The sequence below is a fragment of the Podarcis melisellensis genome (genome assembly GCF_964234715.1).
Source record: "Podarcis melisellensis genome assembly, chromosome: W".
NCBI lineage: Eukaryota > Metazoa > Chordata > Lepidosauria > Squamata > Lacertidae > Podarcis > Podarcis melisellensis.
In genome coordinates, this window is record NC_138535.1 from 3,853,384 (window position 1) to 3,876,471 (window position 23,088).

General features: G+C 44.9%; 1 protein-coding gene and 1 pseudogene across 3 annotated transcripts in view; one reads left to right on the forward strand and one right to left on the reverse strand.

Moving 5' to 3' along the window:
* Positions 1-23,088, forward strand: part of LOC309361309 (putative helicase senataxin) — a 267,706-nt gene that overhangs the window by 143,109 nt on the left and 101,509 nt on the right. For both annotated transcript variants that reach the window (XM_081896197.1, XM_081896196.1), the window contains exons 8-9: positions 1,051-1,141; positions 1,650-4,532. In XM_081896197.1, coding sequence (XP_081752323.1) covers positions 1,051-1,141; positions 1,650-4,532 — 2,974 coding nt within the window. The remainder of the gene's footprint in view (positions 1-1,050; positions 1,142-1,649; positions 4,533-23,088) is intronic.
* Positions 13,855-14,978, reverse strand: LOC309361207 (tigger transposable element-derived protein 1 pseudogene; annotated as a pseudogene). The gene is made up of 2 exons: positions 14,819-14,978; positions 13,855-14,623 (listed from the first exon to the last, which is right to left on the reverse strand). The product of its transcript is annotated as a tigger transposable element-derived protein 1 pseudogene (transcript).

Below are 23,088 nucleotides of genomic sequence, written 5' to 3' on the forward strand. Positions count from 1 at the left end.
GACACTGGGCACACATAACTTCTTGGTTAAAAATAATGTTTTTTCTCTGTTAGAATGGGTTAGTCAAAGTTCATACACAGATGATAAAACTAATACAGCATATGGAGTCCTAAAGGCTCAAAATGGATCCTGACAAGATGAAGGAAAATGGAAATTTCTCCTTCACATAAACTATGTCTTAGTGTTAAATTTGAAGCAGGCATTTGAGCAGAACCTGGGTCTCAGTTTAAGTTTGAGAATAATTTAAGTGCTCCTTGTGACAAATTACATTGTAAGACCATAATCATTCCCATAGTCTTGGGACTGTTTATTCTGTTCTTTTCTGCCCGCCCCGCCCCCACATCTCGAGCTTTCAGAATAGTGTGTACTACACATTTAAATAAGTAGCTAATGGTTTAAACCTGTCATGGACTGTCTGGATGCGGGGGAGTGGTGGGAGATGCCAGCTGGAGAACCCCCAAGGGATCATCCAGGGGAAGAAGGCTCAGAGCCAGGGGACTGATGGTGGGATGATGAAGAGTGGTCAGAGGAAGAAGAGGGAGCGGACTGGGAGTAGGTGGTGTTGGAAGCTGAAGAGGTAACAGGGTTTAGTGAACAGGAAGAAGCTGGGGCAGAAAGTCATAATTCAGAGGCTGGAGAGGAAGGGGGCCAGTAGACCAAGAAGAGGCAGGCTGCTGAAGGACTAAGGAGTGTCTCCCTTCTATGACCAGCTCCGCTCCCCCCCCCCCCCCCCGGCCTCCCAGAACATGCAGAGAAATGAAAAGAGCAGAGGAGAGATTGGTTGCGTGCAGACGTAGTCTCCGACTGCTTGGAAAAACCCCTGGAGAGGAGAGACCATAGGCAGCTGTGGGAGGGCAGGGACCTTCAGTCCTTGCAACTTCTGCATTGGGCCAAGACCTACTGGGAAGAGTTGCTGGGATCACTAGGCCTGCACTGTTTTTGTTTCTTTGAATAAAGAGCTAACTTCACTGACACCAGTGTTTTTTTTATTGCTGACCTTCACATGACTGGCTCCTGACAAAACCCTTGGCTTTCTTAATATTTTTGAAGGACTAAATCTGAGCCCATGTCGGACTATGGAGATGAATTTGTCACTTGCAGCCAACTGGCGTATGACTACCACATTGAAAAGCCCCACAAGGTAACTTGCTTGTTGATCTATCTTACTGTCTTCTTCCATGCTTGAAACATGGCTATGTGGACGGTTCTGTATTATAGTTATAGAGAAGTATCAAATCACATCTGTCCTCTAGAACAGAAGCAGTTTTCCTCCTCCATGTTTGTTTGAAGGGTGGTTTTTTATTGGCGACAGAATTCACCCCCTTGAAAACCTTGTCTTTTTTTCATTTTTTTAAAAAATGTTTCTAGCCTTGTTGGCTGGCAATTACCCCCCCCCCCAAAAAAAAGATCACTATATAGTGACTAGTATAGGGACAGGGGACCTGTGGCTACAACTCCCATAATCTCTGATTGTTGGCCATGCTAGCTGGGGCTGATGGAATTTGAAGTCCAGCAACACTTGAAGGGTGACAAATCCCCCTTTCCCATCCTAGTGAAATCCTTGAAGTGAGGCGGGTTGTTGTTGGATATGCAGAGCAGGAAAGTTGAGAACATGCTGCTAAACATTGACTTCCTGTTTCCTGTTTCAGGATACCATTTGTCCTGATTACTGCCTCTACTTGTACAAAGATATGCAGACTCTGACCGACCTGTTACATTCTGACATCGGCCAAGACATGCAGTTGCACAACAGCACTTTTTTATGGTTCATCCCTTTTATCCACTCCCTTATGGACCTGAAGGACCTGGGGATTGCCTACAGCATAGTGGTCATTCATCACCTGTGTTTGGAAATCCAAAATGTCCTCAGTGGCACTGTTGAGACTTGTGACAAAGTGTCTGAGTTCTTCATCTGGATCTTGGTGACTGTTGTTGAGTGCAGCCTTAAGAAAAATTGCCTTCATTTTCTGTGGATCAGCTCAGAAATGTGGGTGTGGATAGTGGTGAAATGTGTCATGCTTCCAAGTACGGTGTTCATGCCTGGCATTGAGAGAAGAGTAGTCAGGAATAGCTTAAGAAGCACAGTGACATCACCATCTTGGGAACCTGAGCCCATACAGTTTGCCTGCATGAAACTGATCCGTAACATCCTGAAGGAAGGGTATCAGGTTGTGCAGTCACCCACTTGTAAGCAGTTCCTTGATGAACTCAACTTGCTTCGCCGTAGCCACAAGCACTGGGAGCTGAGTTCCCAGCAGGCTCTAGAATTACAGAACACTCTGAAGGAGATCATATGGAGCATCATGAGCAAATCATTAAATCCTTCCTCCCTTGTGAAGAGCCCTCCTGTTTGTGTAACTTCACCTACTTTCCTGATGAACCACAAAAGGCAGGAAGACAGGTGTCCAATGAATATAGACAATGAGCACCTACCCTGCTTGTCTGTGTTAGCAAAAAGACACATGGGTGCCCAGAAAAATGTGGTGTCTCATCAATGGCCAGGGGTCCAAAACAAGCAAGATCCCTTCTACAAAAGCTTTGGCCTCGGTTTTCAAGACCTGGAGACCAAAGACTTCAGCACAAAGGAGAAGCCCAGTTCTTCCAGATCTCTTACAGAAAAGAATGGTAACAGCAGCAGTGCTTTGGAGAGAAAGGTTGGTCTAAATGACCTTACAAGCAAAATCAGATCTCTGAAACCAGACAGCACCCTGCAATTAAAACTGTTACCTGAAAGCAGTAGGAGAGGAAATACCAATCTGGAGCCAGGAACAGAAAAGCTGCAGTTGGTCAGAGACAGAACAAAGAGCCAGGAAGGGCAGAGGAGTGAAATCATTGTAGCCAGAGGCAGCACATCAGACACATTGCCTTGCAAATCAGAGGCAAGCTCAGGCAAGGCCTCTGTTGTGTGTGCTAAAGGAACCAGTTTACCCATTGACTCTAGCCAGGAAAGCATCATCCGTCACCAAAAATGCATTAAGAGGAAAGCTAAAGGCGCTATTCAAACTTTGTCTGCCCGAGAGAGCAACAAGTTGTCTGCTGATGCAGATGATTCCCCAAACCAAGTCATTATTTCTGACGCTTCTTCAGATGAGGATGAAAACAAAATGAAAGCTGGTAGAGAGAGCAGGAAAGGGCAAGTGGACGTGTGCCTTGAGAAGAAATTCAGTGCCCCAGAGCAAGAGCCATTGACTACTCCAGACCTCATACATCATACAGCAGCTCGTGAAGGTCACATCGGCAAGGGAAATGCAGTGGCATGCTCAAATTTCACAGGGATATGTGCTGGCAATGGAAGCTGTTCCAGGTGCACAGATCCAGTTCTGCCCAGTACATCAGCATCTGCCAGTCCTTCAGGGTCAGCACCTGCTGTCAAAGAATCCACTTTTCAGCCAGGGAAGAGCTCTGCAGAATATGGGCAGGTTAAAACAGCTAGAGAAAGTCCCAAGGGAAGCATCCAGCCAAGCTTGCACAGTAAAAAACCACTGCTGGCAAAACTGGCAAGATCTACTCCTGCTCTGGTCCCACCCAACGAAATCCAACATATGCCAGCCCCAACCTTAGTGACAGAAAAACATGGCCTATCAGAGAAAGTCCAAAGAGCAGCCGAACTTGCTCAGTGCACACAGGACAGTCTTGCTGAGTTGCGCAGTTACAGGGAAATTGTTGGCGAGGTGGATGTTCCCCAGGAAAGGACATCACAATTAGTAAATGCTCAGCAACTAACTACTAGAAATAAGAACAATTTTGCCTGCCAAAAACGTCAGCTCTATAGGCAGACAAACCCCAAAGAGAGAGAGAATTGTCAGTGTACTCACGGAGAAACTCAGGAGGCTCAGCCAGCCAAAAAACCCAAGGCGTCAGAGCTAAGACCTGTGCAGTCTGCCAGTATGGTGGGGGTGGAAAATCAGAAGGAAAGTTCTGCTGGAGCTAGTAAAACCAATCATTTGACCTTTCCAGATCCCTCCTCTAGTCCATGTGACGAGGATGTGGCTTTGAAAAAGAGAGAGCCCCAATTGAATGAGAACAAAGATGGTGACGGCTTCTTTCTTACACAGTTGGATCCAGTGGACATGGAACTGTGTTCACAAATAGAAGATGGCAGTTACCTCTCAAACATGGAAGTCAATATATCTGCAAGCCCACTGCAGGGTAGTAATGATGACTTGCAGTTCAAGACCCCGACTCTGAGCAGCATTCTCCAGCCTCAGATTTCAAACAACACCTCTCAGTTGCTGAATGTGCAAAATAACCATATTGTCATGGCACTGCCCACCCCCAGAGCTGGTTCTTGGAACAAAGTGCACCAACCCTTTGCACAAGCAAACATTGTGAATGCCCAGCAGAGAGACCATGGGATTTTCACCAGAGAGGTGCTGAAGTGGAACTATGACATGTTTGCAAACTTTAAACTGTTTGGGCCACCAAGCCATCTCCTTCAGTCTATTGTTGCCCCTGTCACAGCCAAGTTTGAGGATTACAATGACTACTTCAATACTTTCTTCCCCTTAATGATGCTAAATGCATTTGAAACGGTAAGCTGGCAACAGACCACCTCATTTTTCTCTTTCCTCCTCAAAGGAAATCCTCCCACTAGCTGCAATTAATCTCTCTCTCTCTCTCTCTCTCTCTCTCTCTCTCTCTCTCTCTCTCTCTCTCTCTCTCTATTTCAAAAGTTGACAAGTTGACACATGTTTCCAAATACACATCCATTTTGTGTTCAACTTCCCCGCCCCCTCCATGGTTTCCCCTGTAATTTTTAAATTTGCTGCATATTATCAATATTCTTTTCCACACTGTACTCAACAAGTATTCAGTTGCTGTTCTTCATTCAAATCCTACCTACATTTAACATGTTTACAATAATTCTTTAAATATTCAACAAAGGGTTTCCACTCCTCCTTAAAACCTACCTCTTCTTGATCTCTAATTTCCATAGTTAAGTTTGCCAATTCGGCATATTCTGTCAGTTTAAACTGCCACTCTTCTTTAGTAGGTGTCTCCTGATTTCGCCATTTTTGTGCATAGAGTACTCTTGCTGCTGTTGTAGCATACAATTGGTTCGTCTGTCTTCTTGAAACTTCTGACATTTTATATTCAATTTCTACAGTTTTTCCTATGCCTTCATCTCTATATTGTGCCCACATCGCTAGTTCAGTGGATCATAGCAGATTTATCTATTTAAATCTTTAGTTTCTCATCCTAAAAGCCTCTTATACATCTTGGAAATTAGTTTTTCTCTGTTCTCTAATAACTCTTTTTCAAACTGAGAGCTTTGATTAATAAACCCATGCTTCTTACCTTGTTTAAATACTTCAATCAGTTGATAGTATTGCAACCAATTGATCAACCAATCCTTTTTATCCTCAAACTTCTTAAGCAGGCATAGGCACACTCGGCCCTCCAGATGTTTTGGGACTACAATTCCCATCATCCCTAGCTCACAGGACCGGTGGTCAGGGATGATGGGAGTTGTAGTCCCAAAACATCTGGAGGGCCGAGTTTGCCTATGCCTGTTCTTAAGCATCACACCCTCTTCTGTGAGGTCCAGTAGGTCCCTATAGGTCACCCATTTCTTTTCCATGTTTTGTTTTTTTCTGTGAAATTGCTTTTTTAATTACATTTTTCAAAAATATTTTAAAAAAATTACAGATCCAATATTTTCAAACAAAAACCATATTTTTCGCCCCATAGGACGCACCGCCCTATAGGACGCACCTAGGTTTTTTTGGGGGGGGGGATAAAGAAAAAAAAATATCCCCCCCCCCAGGCACAGGGCTGGCGCGGGGGAAGCCCGAGCTTCCCCCGACCCCAGCCCTCAGAACAGCCTGCTATCCGCAAGCCTAGGGTCTGTTTGGTTTAAGTTAATCCTGCTAATGAACTTACATGTGTACAATAACATTTCCAGTAAGTCTTTATACTTCTCTCAGACTCTATATAAGTTCTTCCTGAGTACATGATTTGAGAACTTTTTATATATCGTCGCTTTACCAAACCATAAACATAGGTCCCAGCTAAATGTATTACCGTATCCTTCTAGATCTAGCAATTGTGTATTATCAATACAATCAAAAGTCTGGCATTGCAAAGCCAACTCTATCTTTAGTATCCATCAAAATGTTATGCTTTATTCTTGGCTTTCTCCCCGCCAGACAAATATTGAAATATCTCTTTGCCATTCCTTAAAGCAGCTTGTGTTATTTATTATTGGTATTGTTTGGAATAAGAATAACATCTTGGGTAAAATATTCATCTTTATGGCTGAATCCTTCCTAAAAATGAAAGTTTCGTCCTCCCCAATTAAACCTAAGCCACACCTGCACATACATTTAAATCAGTATTGTACCACTTTAAACAGTCTTGGCTTCCCCCAAAGCATCTTGGGAACTGTAGTTCATTAACGGTGTCAAGAAGAGGCTCCTATTGCTTGGTTGTTAAACCACTCTAGAAATTGTAGCTCTGTGTGAGAGGAAAAGGGCTCTCCTAACAACTCTCAGCATCCTTGACAAACTCCATTTCCCAGGATGCCTATGTCAGGGACATGGCTGAATCGAATGCCGGGGAAGAGTCCGACTCTGGAGATCAAAGATCGCAGACAGAGCAGGAGGAGGTGGGCTCGACCCCCTTTCATCAAGAGTTCCCTGACTCAGCTAAGGAGGGGGAGAGATAGACGGCAGTGGGAGGGTTGCTAAGCAACCAGCAGAAAGGCAGCGGACAGGGAGTTCTTATTTTGAGAGCTGAAAAGGTTAGAATGCAACGGAAGTGCAAAAGGGGAAAGGCTGGACTTTGGCATCCTTCTTGCTGTGACAAGACTTAGAGTGACCAACTTGTTTCTTTCCCCCCCCTTTTTTCCTTTTTTATTTTCAATGCATAATCATAACAAAAATTACAAACATTGAATCCAAAATAATACTATACAAACAAAAATGAACGGAACATACAAAAAAAAAAAAAAAAGGAAAAGGAAAAAAAAAGCAAAGGAAACAAAACAACACTAAAAAAAACGGAAAAGCACACATCTACAGAAAAAAAATATATCATTACGTACTGTCAGGGAACTGACATCTAAAGCGCCGCAGGTGCAAAGGCTCCCTGAGGTTGAGAGAGCAGTAGCAGCGGAAGAGGGAACCAGTAGAGGGCGAGCAAGAACTCCAAGGGAAAGTGAGTCGGAGGGATGGCTCAGAGACGCTTCAAGCGAAACCAGTGGGGAGGTCTCAGGACCTCCTATAGGGACACCCACACCTCGACGGAAACTGTCACGCCGAGAGGCCAGACGACGTGTTTCCGTTAAGGAGCTTTTATGTTGGAAACGTTTCCGAAAGCAGCCACTTTCGGATTCTACTAGTGATTGACGCAGCCATGCTGGAGGGGCTCCGTCACAGGCAGAGGTTTGAAAACCTGATCAAACTCTGAGGGACTTGCATTTTACGCACAAGCAGCTCATCGTCCCATCACAGCAATCCGAAAGTCACCGAAAGCCAGCTTGTGCAGAGAGAAGCATCATGAGCAACCCAGCCGGAACCGGGGGTGCAGGAGCAGCTGGAGGGGGTCCAAGCCTGGAAGAAAGGTACAGAGCGTTGGAGATCCAGTTGGCGCTGCAAACGGCGAGGCTTGAGGAGAGGAGGGCTCAGGATGCAGAAAAGGGAAAGGAGAAAACCACCCCGCTCGCCAGAAAGGTACCAGGATTGGTGCAGAAATTCGGGGGGGATCCCAGGAACTATCATGCCTTTAGAACAGAGATGCAATACGCTCTAAACTTGCAGTTTGATGACTTCCCCGACGAGGAATCGCGAGTGGCGTATGTGATTGGCCATCTCGAATCCGGGGCGAAAGATTGGGTTAGACCCCTGATGGCAGCGAATAATGAGATCTTAAAGGACATGAGGAAGTTTTTTCGTGCCATGGACCTGATGTTTTCCAGCGATATTGAGCAGGGGGTGGTGCGAAGGCAGTTAATGGCTTGCCAGCAAGGAAGCAGATCTGTCCGTGAGTACTGGACTGAATTTACTATGCTGATTCATAAATTGGGGTGGGACCTATCGGCGGAGCCCATCCAAATGCTTTTCGAAGAGGGGCTTTCTTCAACCGTCAAAGATGAGCTTTCCCGGGGGCCCAGGGCGGAGTCTATGGACCAATTAACCAAATCTGCGCTGGCCATAGGAGCGCGCCAGGAGGCGAGGGCTTTGGAAAGGCGGGAAGGGAAAGGAGACCGTTGGAGGGAGTTCCGCATTCCAGACATTCCAGAGCCATCTTTCCCGCCGGCAGAGCCGATGGAAGTTGGAACAGCGCGGGCGCGCGCAGTTTCAAATCCCAGTGAAGGGCGGAAGAAGGAGGGAAAGAGCGCCAAGAGATGTTATCTCTGCCAACAGCCAGGGCACTTTGCCAGAGTCTGCCCACAAAGAAAGGAATGGCAAGGGATGGCAGGAGCTGTTGGGGGAAAGGAAGAGGAAAGCAAGGAGCAAGTAAAAGCCAACGCCTGGCTGCCACCGTCGGGGCACAGCAGCCAGGCCAAAGAGCAATGAAAGTGCCCATGCCAGAACCTCCCAGACCTGCTTTAGTGATAGAGGTGTTACTAGAACTGCCAAACGGACACCCACTAAAGGTCAAGGCGCTTTTGGATTCAGGCAGCTCCTGTAATTTCATGAGTAAGGAGTTTGCAGCTGAGCACCAGATACAGACCATCCCTTTAAGTAACCCCTTGCAGGTGACTACGATTGACGGCAGAGAGCTGTTGGGGGGAGAAGTTAGCCAACAGACTGTCCCGATGATAATGAGAGTGGCAAGGCACACCGAACAGATAGCGTTTAATGTGGCCATCCTGGGAGGAGCGCCCATCATTTTGGGGATGAGCTGGCTGGCGCTACACGATCCGCTAGTGGGCTGGCATCAGAGGGTGGTCTCCTTTGGGTCAGCGCATTGCCTAGAACACTGCAAGGAGGGGAAGGTCTCGGGAGGAGACAGAGTCACCCTAGCGGGGATGGAAGTGATGGGCAAAGGGAAGGTGCCCCCGCAATACGCAGATCTGAGCAACGTATTCAGCGAAAGGGAAGCAGACAAACTGCCACCGCATAGACCCTTTGACTGTCAAATCAACCTACTCCCAGGGGCCCAACTCCCAGTAGGCAAGCTGTACGCCATGTCAGACAGGGAGATGCAGGAGCTGAGGGAGTTCATTGACAAAAACTTGAAGCGAGGTTTCATCAGAGAGTCCCGAGCGGTGGGGGGCAGCCCAGTGTTTTTTGTGGACAAAAAGAACACAGACAAACCGAGACTGGTGTGTGACTTCAGGGCCCTCAATGCAGTGTCGGAGCCCCTGGCTTTCCCTATGCCCCGAATTGACGACATTTTGACCAGAGTAAGGAAGGGAAAGATTTTTACAAAACTGGACCTGCGGGGGGCGTACAATCTGATACGCATAAGGAAGGGAGATGAATGGAAGACCACCATGTTTACCCCTTTGGGAGCCTTTGAATACCTCGTTATGCCCTTCGGTCTACAAGGGGGCTCCGCCTGTTTTCAAGCTTTTATAAACCACGTTCTGGGACCTTTGCTCTACAAGAACTGTGTGGCCTTTTTAGACGACGTGTTGGTGTATTCGGAAGATGAGGAACAGCATGTGAGGGACGTTCGAGAAGTGTTGGGCAGGCTGCAAGCCAACCAGCTGTGGGTGAAACTGGAGAAGTGCCAGTTTCATACCAAGGAGGTGGAATTCCTGGGGTACCGCTTGTCAGACAAGGGATTGGCCATGGATCCAGGCAAGGTTCAAGCGGTACTGGAATGGAAGACACCGAAGACCAAGAAGGACGTGCAAAGATTCTTGGGGTTTGGGAACTTTTATCGGAAGTTCATCAAGAACTTTGCCCACTTGACGGCGCCCAGCACCGACTGCCTCAGCAGCAAGAAGAAATTTGTTTGGACGGTGGAGGCGGATCGAGCCTTTGAAGAACTGAAAAGGGCTTTCGCCTCGGAAGAACAACTTCTGCATGTGGATTTACAAAAACCCATGAGAGTGGAAACAGATGCATCCGACCGGGCTATAGGGGCGGTCCTTCTTCAACCGGGGAGGAGTGCGTCGGAGTGGAGACCGTGTGCATTCTTCTCGCGGAAACTGAATAAGTCCGAGAGGAATTACACGGTGTATGACAGGGAACTACTTGCCATTCACGAAGCATTCCGGAGGTGGAGACATTTATTAATTGGGGCACAACACAAGGTGCAAGTGTGCACCGACCACAAAAATTTAGAGTATTGGAGAACAGCTCGAGTGCTCAACCAACGACAAGTGAGATGGGCACAGGAATTCTCCAAATTTAACTTTGAGATTTGTTATGTGCCAGGCCCAGAAAACGTCAGGGCGGATGCGCTCTCACGCAAACCAGAATATTGGGAAGGGGAGGAGGTGATCGAAGAGAGACATGTCATCCCGGAGGGCCGCTGGGTGTGTGGGGCGGCGCTGGTGGGGCAACGGGAACTGGTGGAGGAAACGGAAAATGATGAATATGCCCAGGATAAGCTCAGAGGTCTCAGGGGGGAGGGCGAGAGCCCCGGAGGTTTTGAGGAAAGAAATGGGGCATTGTATTACAAAGGGGCACTGTATATACCCGAAGGTGAATTGAGGGGGAGAGTACTCAAGCAGTTGCATGATAGCCCCACGGCGGGACATTTTGGGCAACACAAAACCATGTGGTTGGTTACCAGGGAATTTTGGTGGCCTAAGGTGAGGGAAGATGTAAGGGAGTATGTAAGAGGGTGTGACCAATGTCAGCGAGCCAAAGGGGAAAGAAGGGCGCCGGCAGGGTTATTAGAACCTTTACCCACACCAGAACGGCCTTGGGAAGCGATATCAATAGATTTTATGACGGATCTGCCAAGGTCCAAGGGGAAAACAGCCATCATGGTAGTAGTAGACCTGTTAACTAAGATGTGCCATTTTGTAGCATGCTCACATGCAGTCACAGCGGAAGAAACGGCGAAGTTGTTTGTGGAACATATCTTTAGGTTGCACGGGGCTCCCTCGAGGGTGATCTCAGATCGAGGCAAACAATTTACTTCCAGGTTCTGGAGGAAGCTCATGAGCTTGCTACACGTGGAAGTTAATTTTTCAACTGCCCGGCACCCTGAAACCAACGGGCAGGCGGAAAGGGCAAATGGCATTCTTCAACAATATCTTAGGTGTTATGTCAATGACAGAGAGAACGATTGGGTCGAAAAGTTGGCGTTGGCAGAATTTGCCTACAATAATGCGGAGAATGTGTCCACAGGGATGAGTCCCTTTTTGGCTAATTACGGGTGTCACCCCAGGGCATTTCCAGGGGAAGGGGGGGAGAGATGGAGCGTTCCAGCGGCTGAACATTTTGTAGAAGAGATGGAAGCCATCCATCAGCAGCTCCAGCTCAACTTAGAAAGGGCCAAGGCACAATATAAGAAGCAGGCAGACAAGAACAGAAGGGAAGGTGAAACCATAAGGGTGGGGGATCAAGTGTGGTTGTCAACCCAAGGGTTGCCGTTCAAAGGGGGTTGTAAGAAACTGAGGCCCAGAAGATTGGGACCCTTTGAGGTGATTCAGCAGGTCAACCCGGTAGCTTTCAAACTCCGATTACCCAACCACATGAAATTGCACCCAGTGTTCCACAGGTCGTTACTGTCACCATACAGGGGGGGACGTGAAGGGGAGCACGTCAGGGGACCAGCCTTGGAAGAGAGGGAACGCCGCAACCATGTAGCGGAAATCCTCGATTCCAGGTGGAAGGGTAATCAGGTGGAGTATTTGGTGGCGTGGGAAGGGGAACCGGAGTCAGAAAACACCTGGGTAAGTGCAGAGGAAGTCAATGACGAGGTTTTAACAGAAACGTTCCACCAAAGGTTCCCGAGGAAACCTCAGCCTATAGCAAGGTTTAGGAGGGAGTATTTCGGCACCACCGATGAGGAAGAGGAAATGGAAGGGTTCGCGGAGTCGGAGTTGGAAGATGGAGTGGACTCTGATGACGAAGAGTACCTAGAGAGTAGGAACAGCAACAAGTGGAAGGAAGTGTTCGCGACGTCGGAAGATGAGGGAGGTTCTTTCAGGGGTTTTACCTCCTCACCGCCAGTAGGAGAGGAGACGGGAGGGGGTGAAGGGGGCCCTGGAGGGGAGGTGGATGTCAGGGAACTGACATCTAAAGCGCCGCAGGTGCAAAGGCTCCCTGAGGTTGAGAGAGCAGTAGCAGCGGAAGAGGGAACCAGTAGAGGGCGAGCAAGAACTCCAAGGGAAAGTGAGTCGGAGGGATGGCTCAGAGACGCTTCAAGCGAAACCAGTGGGGAGGTCTCAGGACCTCCTATAGGGACACCCACACCTCGACGGAAACTGTCACGCCGAGAGGCCAGACGACGTGTTTCCGTTAAGGAGCTTTTATGTTGGAAACGTTTCCGAAAGCAGCCACTTTCGGATTCTACTAGTGATTGACGCAGCCATGCTGGAGGGGCTCCGTCACAGGCAGAGGTTTGAAAACCTGATCAAACTCTGAGGGACTTGCATTTTACGCACAAGCAGCTCATCGTCCCATCACACGTACATATACACATATTGACTTCCTTCCTTTGTTCTAAGACCTCAAAAATTTACTCTTACTATATTGTTGTGTCTGGTTAGATTACATCTATCTTTGTACCTTTTTTTTAAACACCATTTCCCCCCCCCTTTAACCCTGTAAAGCATCATTCATTACATACCAATATACAGTGGTGCCTCGCAAGACGAAATTAATTCATTCTGCGAGTTTTTTCGTCTAGCGAATTTTTCGTCTTGCGAAGCACGAAATCCCATAGGAATGCATTGAAATTCAATTAATGCGTTCCTATGGTCAAAAAAAAGTCCAAACAAAGCCAAATTTGGTACAACAAGAGTTTATTAACTGCTCTTTAAAGTCACACATACTGTAAAGAGCAGTTCAAAAATTGAAGGAACAATAAATTAAGTTTCTAAACATGACAGAAAAACATTTAAAAATCAACAAAGTGTACCGTACATTTTCTAAGACTCTGGGGGACCACTCGAAGGTTCCTCTTCCACTCTTTGCTTCTTGCTGAAGAACCTGTCCATGGTCTGCTGCTTCATCCGCCTTTTCAGCACCTCCCTGAAAGGCGACATGACCGTCGTATCAAAAGTGTTCGCAAGGTCATGTACCACGTGCTTGTTAGGGTGGTGTCGCTGTGCAAAAGCCTGCACATCCTTCCACTTCAGGCAAATGTCCCTCAGTTTTTCGGAGGACAGCCGTTCCTCAGTTGCTTCCTCCTCTTCCAGCGAGGCCTGCTCCTGCGCAGCCTCTGCCTGCAGTTTGACCAGCTCCTGGGTGGTCAGCTCGTGGTCGTGCTCCTCCACCAGCTTGCTGACGTCCTCCTCTGTGACCTCCAGTCCCATGGTCCTCCCCAAGGCAACAATGTCCTGCACCACTGTTGACTCTGGTGCATCAGAGTCACTTGGTGCCACACAGTCCGGCCACAGGCTGCGCCAAGCGCAATGTGAGGAGAATCAGAACTTACAGGGTTAAGCAGTTCTGAGTGACGTCTCACATTCTGAGGCGTGGTTATGTTCACATACGGGAATTTTCCTTTGTGTGAGTTCTCTTTCGGTTTTGACTGAGAGGAGAGGCGAAAGATGCCTGCTTGTTCGCCGGGCTGATTTTACGATGTTTTTCTACGCAATAAAAGACTGTTGGAGATAAGCGAGAAGCTTGCAGTCTGATTTATTACCCACACACGGCAACAGTGTTTCCCCGCTGCGTGAACTCTGCTGGGACTAAGCTAAGAGAGCTGAAGGTGTTTTCTATCGGCACAGAAGCACAGTAGGAAGGGGGAAACGTGCCGGACGCCATCTTATCTTCACACGCAATTCAAATTTCTCTGTCTGATCCCGTCCCAGGCCGTGGTGATCATCTTCAAGCAGGTGACGATGTTGAAGTGGTCCTTCCAGAATTCCTGCAGGGTGATGATGGTGCAGTCAGTCACCTCGAAGCATCGCCTGAAAATCTCCTTGGTGTAGAGTTTTTTGAAATTGGTGATGACCTGCTGATCCATCGGCTGGAGCAGTGGCGTGGTGTTAGGCGGCAGGAACATGATGCTGATGAAGCTGAACTCCTCCAACAAGTCCTCCTCAAGGCCTTTAGGATGAGCAGGAGCATTGTCCATCAGAAGCAAAGCCTTCAGCGGCAGGTCGTTGTCCAGCAGGTACTGTTTGACAGCAGGGCGAAAAGCAAGATTGACCCAGTCCACAAACAGCACACGTGTGACCCAAGCCTTATTGTTGGATCGCCACATGACACTCAGCTGCTCCTTGTCGACCTCGTGTTTCTTGAAGGCCCGTGGGTTCTCCGAGTGGTACACCAGCAGGGGCTTGATCTTCAGGTCGCCGCTTGCATTGGCACAGAAGAGCAGGGTCAGACGGTCCTTCATGGGCTTGTGGCCAGGCAACTTGGCCTCCTCCTGTGTGATGAAAGTCCTTTTGGGCATCCTCTTCCAAAACAGCCCGGTCTCGTCGCAATTGAAGACCTGCTGTGGAACGTAGCCCTCCGCCTTCACAACCTCCAGGAACTCCGCTGCAAAGTCTTCAGCCGCAGGAACATCAGAACTGGCAGCCTCTCCATGCCTGACCATGCTGTGGATTCCAGATCTTGTCTTGAACCGGTCAAACCAACCTCTGCTTGCCTTGAAGACTTCTGGCTCACCTGAGGTTCCTGGCTGTTCCCGGACGAGGTCTGCGTTCAAGGCCTTGGCCTTCTCACAAATGACGGCCTCAGTCACTGTGTTCCCCTTGCACGCTGCTTCTCTTCTAACCAGATGAGCAGCAACTTCTCGACCTCCTCCAGAACAGCTGGCCGGTTCTTCATGATCCTGGTGACTCCCTTGGCTGCATCCGTCGCAAGGATCTTCTCCCTCATCTTCAGGATGGTCCCGATGGTCGATGAATTCCTGCCGTACTCCCTGGCGAGGTCTGTCACACGCATTCCACCGTCATGCTTCCGGATGATCTCCTTCTTCATTTCCAGCGTCACCTTCTCCTTCTTCCTCTCGCCGGCCTCTGCAGCAGCAGTCTTGGGTCCCATGGCAGCACAGCTCCTACCTTCGTAAACTCAGAAAGAAAAAATAATAATCAGTGCTTCACTTCCAAAAAATTCAAAAGCACCCAGCCACCCACCACACAGAAAATCAATCCCAGAACCAAGTCCTTGAATTCCAAACACCACAACCCAAAATCCAAAACCCCCCAAAAAAAGTTTTAAAAGTTTAACTTACGAAATGGCTGCAAATCACCAAAGTCTTCAAAATCCTCAAATGGCTGCAAAAGAAGTTTTGGAAAAGCTTTAAAAATCACCAGTCTTCAAAAACCTCAACTGTTCCCCTAGCCACCCACCCACCACACAGAAATTGCAAACCCCTCCCCAATTGTTGCAACCCCCTCCCCAACTGTTCCCCCAGCCCCTCCCCAACTGTTGCAAACCCCTCCCCAACTGTTCCCCCAGCCACCCAACATGGCCCAATGGTCACAGAAAATCATAAAAATTCAAAAAAACCCACACAAGCTCCCAGATTCTTGCAAACCTCTCCCCAACACCAAGTCCTTGAATTCCAAACACCCCAACCCAAAATCCAAAAAACCCCAAAAAAGTTTTAAAAGTTTAACTTACCAAATGGATGCAAAAGAAGTTTTGGAAAAGCTTCAAAAGTCCTCAAAAACCTCAAAAAAGGCTACCATACCGCATGCTATGTGTTGCTCCTCGAAGTTCAAGTCGCAACTGCACCTCTTCAAGCAATGCACCCTGGGTATTAACGGTTTTAAGAAAAAGGAAACAAACTTGCAAGACGTTTCCGTCTTGCGAAGCAAGCCCATAGGGAAATTCGTCTTGCGAAGCAACTCAAAAAACGAAAAACTCTTTCGGCTAGCGAGTTTTTCGTCATGCGAGGCATTCGTCTTGCGGGGCACCACTGTACTTACTCCAGAACAATGTTTTTTCGTATACTCTTTAGCACAACCCCATTCTTTTTATAATTTCTGGTCCGATTGTCCCCTTATGAATGCTGTGAGTCTTGCCAGATTTATGTATTCACAAAATTTAATTTGCCAATCTTTCACTGATGGAATTTTTCTCCCTTTCCAGTTTTTTGCTATAAGCATCCTGGCAGCTGTTGTTGCATAAAGGAATACTTTCCTTTGATTGTCGGGGATATAATTTGTAATTAAACCTAAAAGGAATGCCTCCGGTTTTTTACTGAAAGATATTTTAAACATCTGTTTGAGTTCTTCATAAATTTCGTTCCAGAATTGTTTGATAGGTCGGCATTCCCACCACATTGTTCCTATTTCTTTTTTACATCTCCAACAGGTAATTCGATTTTAATTTGTAAATTTTAGCCAGTTTTACCGGAGTTAAGTACCATTGGTACGCCATTTTCATAAAATTTTCTCTTATTGTATAACATGCCGTGAATTTAATATCATATTTCCATAATTTCTCCCATTGGCCCAGCCGAATTACATATCCTATATCACATGCCCATTTGATCATAACTTCTTTTACATGTTCATCCTTTAATTCCCATTCTAATAATAAATTATACATTTTGGATATATTCTTTTTTTAGTTTTGTAATAATACTTTTTGTAATTTTGATTCTTCTTTTTCTAATCCTATTATTTTATCCTGATTAAATATATGTGCAATTTGGTGATATTGTAACCATGTAGTACAGTATTGGGTCACCTCTTCATATGGTCTCAGTTTTAATTGGCCCTGTTCTTCCTTTAGGAGCTGCTGGCATGTCGCCATTCTTCCTATAGTATTTTTCTTTTTAACCGATATAACTTCTAACGGGGAGACCCACCATGGGGTTTTCGGTTCTAACAACCTTCTATGTCTCACCCAGACCTTGTATAATGCATTTCTAATTACGTGGCTTAGAAATTCTTTATGTACTGCCACTTTGTTATAAATTAGATAGGCATGCCAACCATATCTGTTGTTCCATCCCTCCAAATCCAAAATGTCACTGTTCTCCAATTTGATCCAATCCCTGATCCAAGTAATGCATGCCGCATTGTAATATAGTCTCAGGTCTGGGAGTCCGAAACCACCCCGCTCTTTTATGTTTGATCCGTGGCTTTTTGCCTTGCCATATAAACTTTGTTAGGTCCGTTTTCCATTTTTTAAAACAATCACCTTTACCTATTATGGGAATCATTTGAAAAAGGAACAGGAGTTTTGATAAAATATTCATTTTAATAGCCGAAATTCTACCCCAGAGTGTTAAATTCAATCTTGTCCAAGATTCCATTTCTCTTTTTGTTTCTTCCCAAAAAAATTTATAATTATCTTCAAACAAATTTATATTTTTCATTGTTATTTGTATTCCTAAATATTTCACTTTTTTTACAATTTGTAATCCAATTTTTTCTACCAGTTCCTTTTTCTCTTGATCTCCCATGTTTTTTACCATTAGTTTCGTTTTTTCTTTATTCAAAGCAAAACCTGAGACCCTTCCAAAATTTCCCATTTTTTCTAGAGCCTTTGCTATGCTTTCCTTTGGATTTTCCACCATTAAGACTAAATCATCTGCAAATGCCCTTATTTTGTATATTTTCTCTCCTATGGATATTCCATTTATTTCTTGATCCACTCTGATTTCTTGATTTAATATTTCCAAAACCAAAATGAATAATAATGGTGAAAGTGGGCACCCTTGTCTGGTGCCCTTCTGTATTTTAAAATAATAAGTCGTGTCATTATTTAATATTATGTTTGCTTCTTTTTTTATATATAACATATTTATTGAAATTTTCAAAAAATCCAAAGAAAAAGGAAACAAAAGAACAAAGAAAAAAGAAAAGTTAAAAAACATTCACCATTTAGACCTTATTTTCAATAACTTATTTCCAAGACTTCCCCACACCTCCCCTTCTTGTATTCTATTTCTATTTGTTTGGTTCAACAAGTTCTTATCCCCAATTTTTGACCTTATTGTATTTTGCTCATTATTATATTTAGTTCATATTATATAACCAATTTTACCTTATAAACCTCAATCTTTATACATTAGAATCTTTTTCTAAGATCGACCCCTGTTCCCTTCCCCGATTTCCCCATTTTTATACTCATAACAAAACAAAATAAGAAAACGAAAAAATCAAAATATAGTTATACACCCTTTGGATTCCCAAACTCCCCCCCCCCTTTCCCGGTTTCAATCCCCAATGTCCGTCAGTCTGTCTGCTATCAGCCTGGAGACCTCACATCCGAGGCTCTCAATTCTCTCTCAGTTCCTCTTTGCCAGTTTTTTTGATAGTCTTTTATATCAAACCCCAAATCTCGGAGAAGCTCTGTCTCAATAATGTCCATTTTTCTTCCGGCCAGACCTCTATCTTTAAAAGTGGAGCTCAAATCTTGTTTCTTAATCCTTTTGAGTCTAAATGTCCCAAAAGCTCCAACTTCCATCTTGATCAGATTTGTAATCCATAGGTCTTCAGATCTCCTCATAAGGAGATCTCTCCATTCTTCATTCTCCAATTCAAACCAAATTTTCATCATCCAGTTCTTATTTTCCTTGATGTCCTTCCTAACAGGCCTCTGGCCTTCCTTCATCTTCTGCAGCATTGTAACTCCTCCTTCCTTTCCCTCCAGATCATCATGTATCTCTTGTTCCACTTTCTCAAATTTGTCAAATTTCTTTTCCTGCTCAGCTGCAAAGACTTTTGTTTCTGCTACAAGGATTTTTTGTTCAGCAACAAAGACTTGAGTCAAGTCCCTTCCAGTTTCAATAGGTTTGTTTACTGTTTCATTCAGTATGGCTACCCTTGTAGCCAAAATATCACTCTGTTCTTGAAGCTTTCCCAGGAGATAAAAAGTCCTGTTCAGCTCAATGAGTATTTTTCCACTTGCAGCCATTCTTGCAATGTCCCAGAACCCCCTCTAGAGGGATTATGGTTACTTACTATCCTTCCAATTCCAGTCCAAAAATCAAGATAACTTGTTCTTCTTTGTTTTCAACAATTTGTATCTAAATTGTAACAAATCTAACCAGCAAAGGCACCAAAAACAAAGTTTCTTTTTATTCCCCAACTTTGACAGCTAATTTGACAGCTGTCAAAGTCCTCTGTATCTTTTCAACAGGCTCTCTCACAGATCACTCCCGGGTCCCGGGGGGTTACACTTCAGCTCTCAAAATCAACTCTTATCCTCCAGCAAAATTACTTGTACTGTCCAATCGTGAAATTAATAACTTTTGTCCAATAAAGAAGAAGATATTCTTTCAATCTTAGTTATCTAGTCCTTGCTTTAAGTTGTTTACAAGGCGGGGAGACAGACTTCCTTTTTGCACCTTCCCCGATCGTACCAAATTCAAGAAGAAAATTTCCCTTTTAAGTCCAATTTCCGTATTGCTCACGGGTTGTTGCTTTTAGTCCGAATGTTCAAAGGAAAAAGTCAGCGCTCTCCGTCCATGGCATGCGGCTTCACTCAGCAGGGGAAGCAGAGGACTCTCAGCACCACGCCGCTCCCCGTCCCCCGTTCCGTAGCCTTTAAAAAGGCTCCTTCGCGGGTCGGGGGCGCAAATGGTGCCCACCAAGTCACCAGGTCCACAGGCTTCTGCGCCTGTGGTTTTTTAGGGTCCCCGCGTCGCCGCCACGGCAGGACCCGACCCCTGCTGAGCTGATTCCCTCCGGAGCTCGGAGGGAATCCGCCATTAGGCGATGGCGCTAACCCGGAAGTCTCTATGTTTGCTTCTTGTTGTTCATAAATTGCTTTTAGCCCTCTTGCAATTTGGTCCATCTGGTCTAATAATATTTTTAGAAATTTCCATGATACTTTGTCAAACGCCTTTTCCGCGTCCACAAAAACAAAGGCTACCTTCTTACTCGGTGTAATGGTTATATGGGGTTGCTCGTGCGTAAGTTGCCGCCACTCCTGGCTAGGTGGCCTGGTTAAACCTTTCCTGGCTGGACAGCCCCTCACTTCGTGGCTGTTCAGTCGCTGGCAGAATCCGACAGTGGGCGTTTCTTAAACCTTTTCCAACATAAAAGTTGTTTGACGCCCAGTCTCCTCCTACTCTCCCTGTGTGGAAGTCTTCTGCGCAGGGAGGGCGTGGGTAGCGGAGGACCTGTGCTCTCCCCGCTGGTGTCCAGTGAAGAGTCTCTGAGCCTGCTCTCTGCTTCCCCCATTGGCCCCCCTCCATCCCTGGTGTTGCGCTGATTTTCTTCCCCAACAGGAGATCTGCCTCTCTCCCTACTTGTCCCCTCTCTAGCATCGTCGTGGAGCCTCGCCTCCTCCTCTCGTTCCGATGGCAGTTCCCTGACATTCGGTTTCATGCCTAAATACTCGATCATATCAACCCTGCCTGCTCTTTATTTATACAATCCTGCAAAACTGTCTTTAATCTTGTAGCCAATATTTGTGCATAGATCTTGCAATCATTATTTATAATTGGTTATAAATCTTTATTTCGTCCTTGTTTTGGGATTACTACTATGTGAGCCTGCTTCCAGGTATTGGGAATCTTCCCGTCTTCTAATATTCTATTTAAGAGTGTCTTCATAGGTGATAATAATGGTTCCTCTAATTTTTTGTAATGTATTGCGGTAAAACCATCTGGACCTGGGGATTTTCCCAGTTTCATCTTAATTATCGCTTGATGAAGCTCTTTCGTGGTTATTGGGGAGTTTAGATCTTGAATCTTTTCTTTCTTAATTTTAGGTATATCCTTTCCACATAAATACTCTTTTATTTCATCCTCTGTCTCATTTCCTGCTTTATATAGCTTATTATAATATTTTATAAAGCACTTTTTAACTTCCTCAGGATTATCTAAAGTTCTCCCTTCTTCCACTATTTTATCAATCAGTTTTTCCTTTTGTCTTTTTTTCAATTGCCAGGCTAGCATCTTTCCGGGTTTATTTGCAAATTCGAACGACCTTTGTTTCATCCATTTAATATTGTCCTCAATTTCACTATTTAATATTACTGAAGCCTGGGTTTGTAATATTTTTAGTTTTTGGTTTATTAATTCATTTTTTGGTTGTTTTGTTAATAATTTTTTATTTATTCCTATTTCTTTCCTTATTTGTTCTAGTTTTTGCTCTCTGTTTCTTTTCCTTATTGCACTTTGTTGTATGTAAAAGCCTCTTATGAAAGCTTTACTTGCATCCCATATTGTCCTGATGTCTGTATCCTGTTCTTTATTTAATTCAAAAAATTCTTTCATTAGTTCTTGCGCTTTTTTCACAATCTTTTCGTCATTTAATATTATTTCATTAAGTCTCCATCTTTTATTAGTTTTCTTGTATTCCTTTAATTCTAATGTGACTGGGTTGTGATCTGTAGCAATTTTGGTCTGTATTTCTGCTTTTTAAATTTTAGTTGTTAAGTTATTTGATATCCATATGCTGTCAATTCTGCCGGCTGATTTTTTTACTTCCGAGAATTGTGTATACTGTCTTTCTCCTGGGTTTTATATCTCCATGTGTCAATCAAATTTAAGATTTCTACCATCTGAAATAAGGTATCTGGGAGTCTGCCTTTTTTATTTTCTTTCTCTCTCTGTCCTATCTAATTCTATTGATGTGACACCATTTAGGTCTCCCATCAAAATTATTTCCTCTTCTATAAATTCCAGTAAATTAGCTTCTACTTTTCTGAAGAATTCTGTTTTGTTACCATTCAGTGCATAAACTCCTACTATAATTAAATGTTCTTTACCTTTTGTTATTTTTACCCCTAATAATCTACCCTCATCATCCTTAAATATTTTTTTTGCGTCTAGTTTAGGGTACACATAGATCACAATTCCCCTTTTCTTTTTTAAATCTGAGGATATAAATTCTTGACCCAATCTCTTGTTTTCTAAAACCCTTCTGTGATTTCTAGTCACATGGGTCTCCTGCAAGCATATGATATCCCATTGTTCTTTCCTCAATACATGTTCTATTTTATTTCTCTTCCTCTTATCATTTAAACCGTTAACATTCCAAGATATAATTTTTAGATTCATTAATCTTTATTTATTATCTACAATGGCTTCATTGAGTAAATAAAAAAAAAGAAAAGAAAATGAAAAAACCTCAGAAATTTTAGGATTTTGATATTATGTTTCTTCCAATCTCTCCCCCCCCCCTTAATACCCGTTTGTCTCTCTATGCTTCTTGTGGCGTCTGCGTTGTTTCCTCTCGCTCCAATGTTGGATCTCTAGTTAGTTCTTTTTTGTACTTACTCCAGAATTTTCCCAGCTTAGAATCATAGAGTTGGAAGAGACCACAAGGGCCATCGAGTCCAACCCCCTGCCAAGCAGGAAACACCATCAGAGCACTCCTGACATATGGTTGTCAAGCCTCTGCTTAAAGACCTCCAAAGAAGGAGACTCCACCACACTCCTTGGCAGCAAATTCCACTGTCGAACAGCTCTTACTGTCAGGAAGTTCTTCCTAATGTTTAGGTGGAATCTTGTAGTTTGGATCCATTGCTCCGTGTCCGCTTCTCTGGAGCAGCAGAAAACAACCTTTCTCCCTCCTCTATGTGACATCCTTTTCTATATTTGAAGATGGCTATCATGTCACCCCTTAACCTCCTCTTCTCCAGGCTAAACATGCCCAGCTCCCTTAGCCGTTCCTCATAAGGCATCGTTTTCAGGCCTTTGACCATTTTGGTTGCCCTCCTCTGGACACGTTCCAGTTTGTCAGTGTCCTTCTTGAACTGTGGTGCCCAGAACTGGACACAGTACTCCAGGTGAGGTCTGACCAGAGCAGAATACAGTGGCGCTATTACTTCCCTTGATCTAGATGCTATACTCCTATTGATGCAGCCCAGAATTGCATTGGCTTTTTTAGCTGCCGCGTCACACTGTTGGCTCATGTCAAGTTTGTGGTCAACCAAGACTCCTAGATCCTTTTCACATGTACTGCTCTCAAGCCAGGTGTCACCCATCTTGTATTTGTGCCTCTCATTTTTATTGCCCAAGTGCATATTTACATTTCTCCCTATTAAAGTTCATCTTGTTTGTTTTGGCCCAGTTCTCTAATCTGTCAAGGTCGTTTTGAAGTATGATCCTGTCCTCTGGGGTGTTAGCCACCCCTCCCAG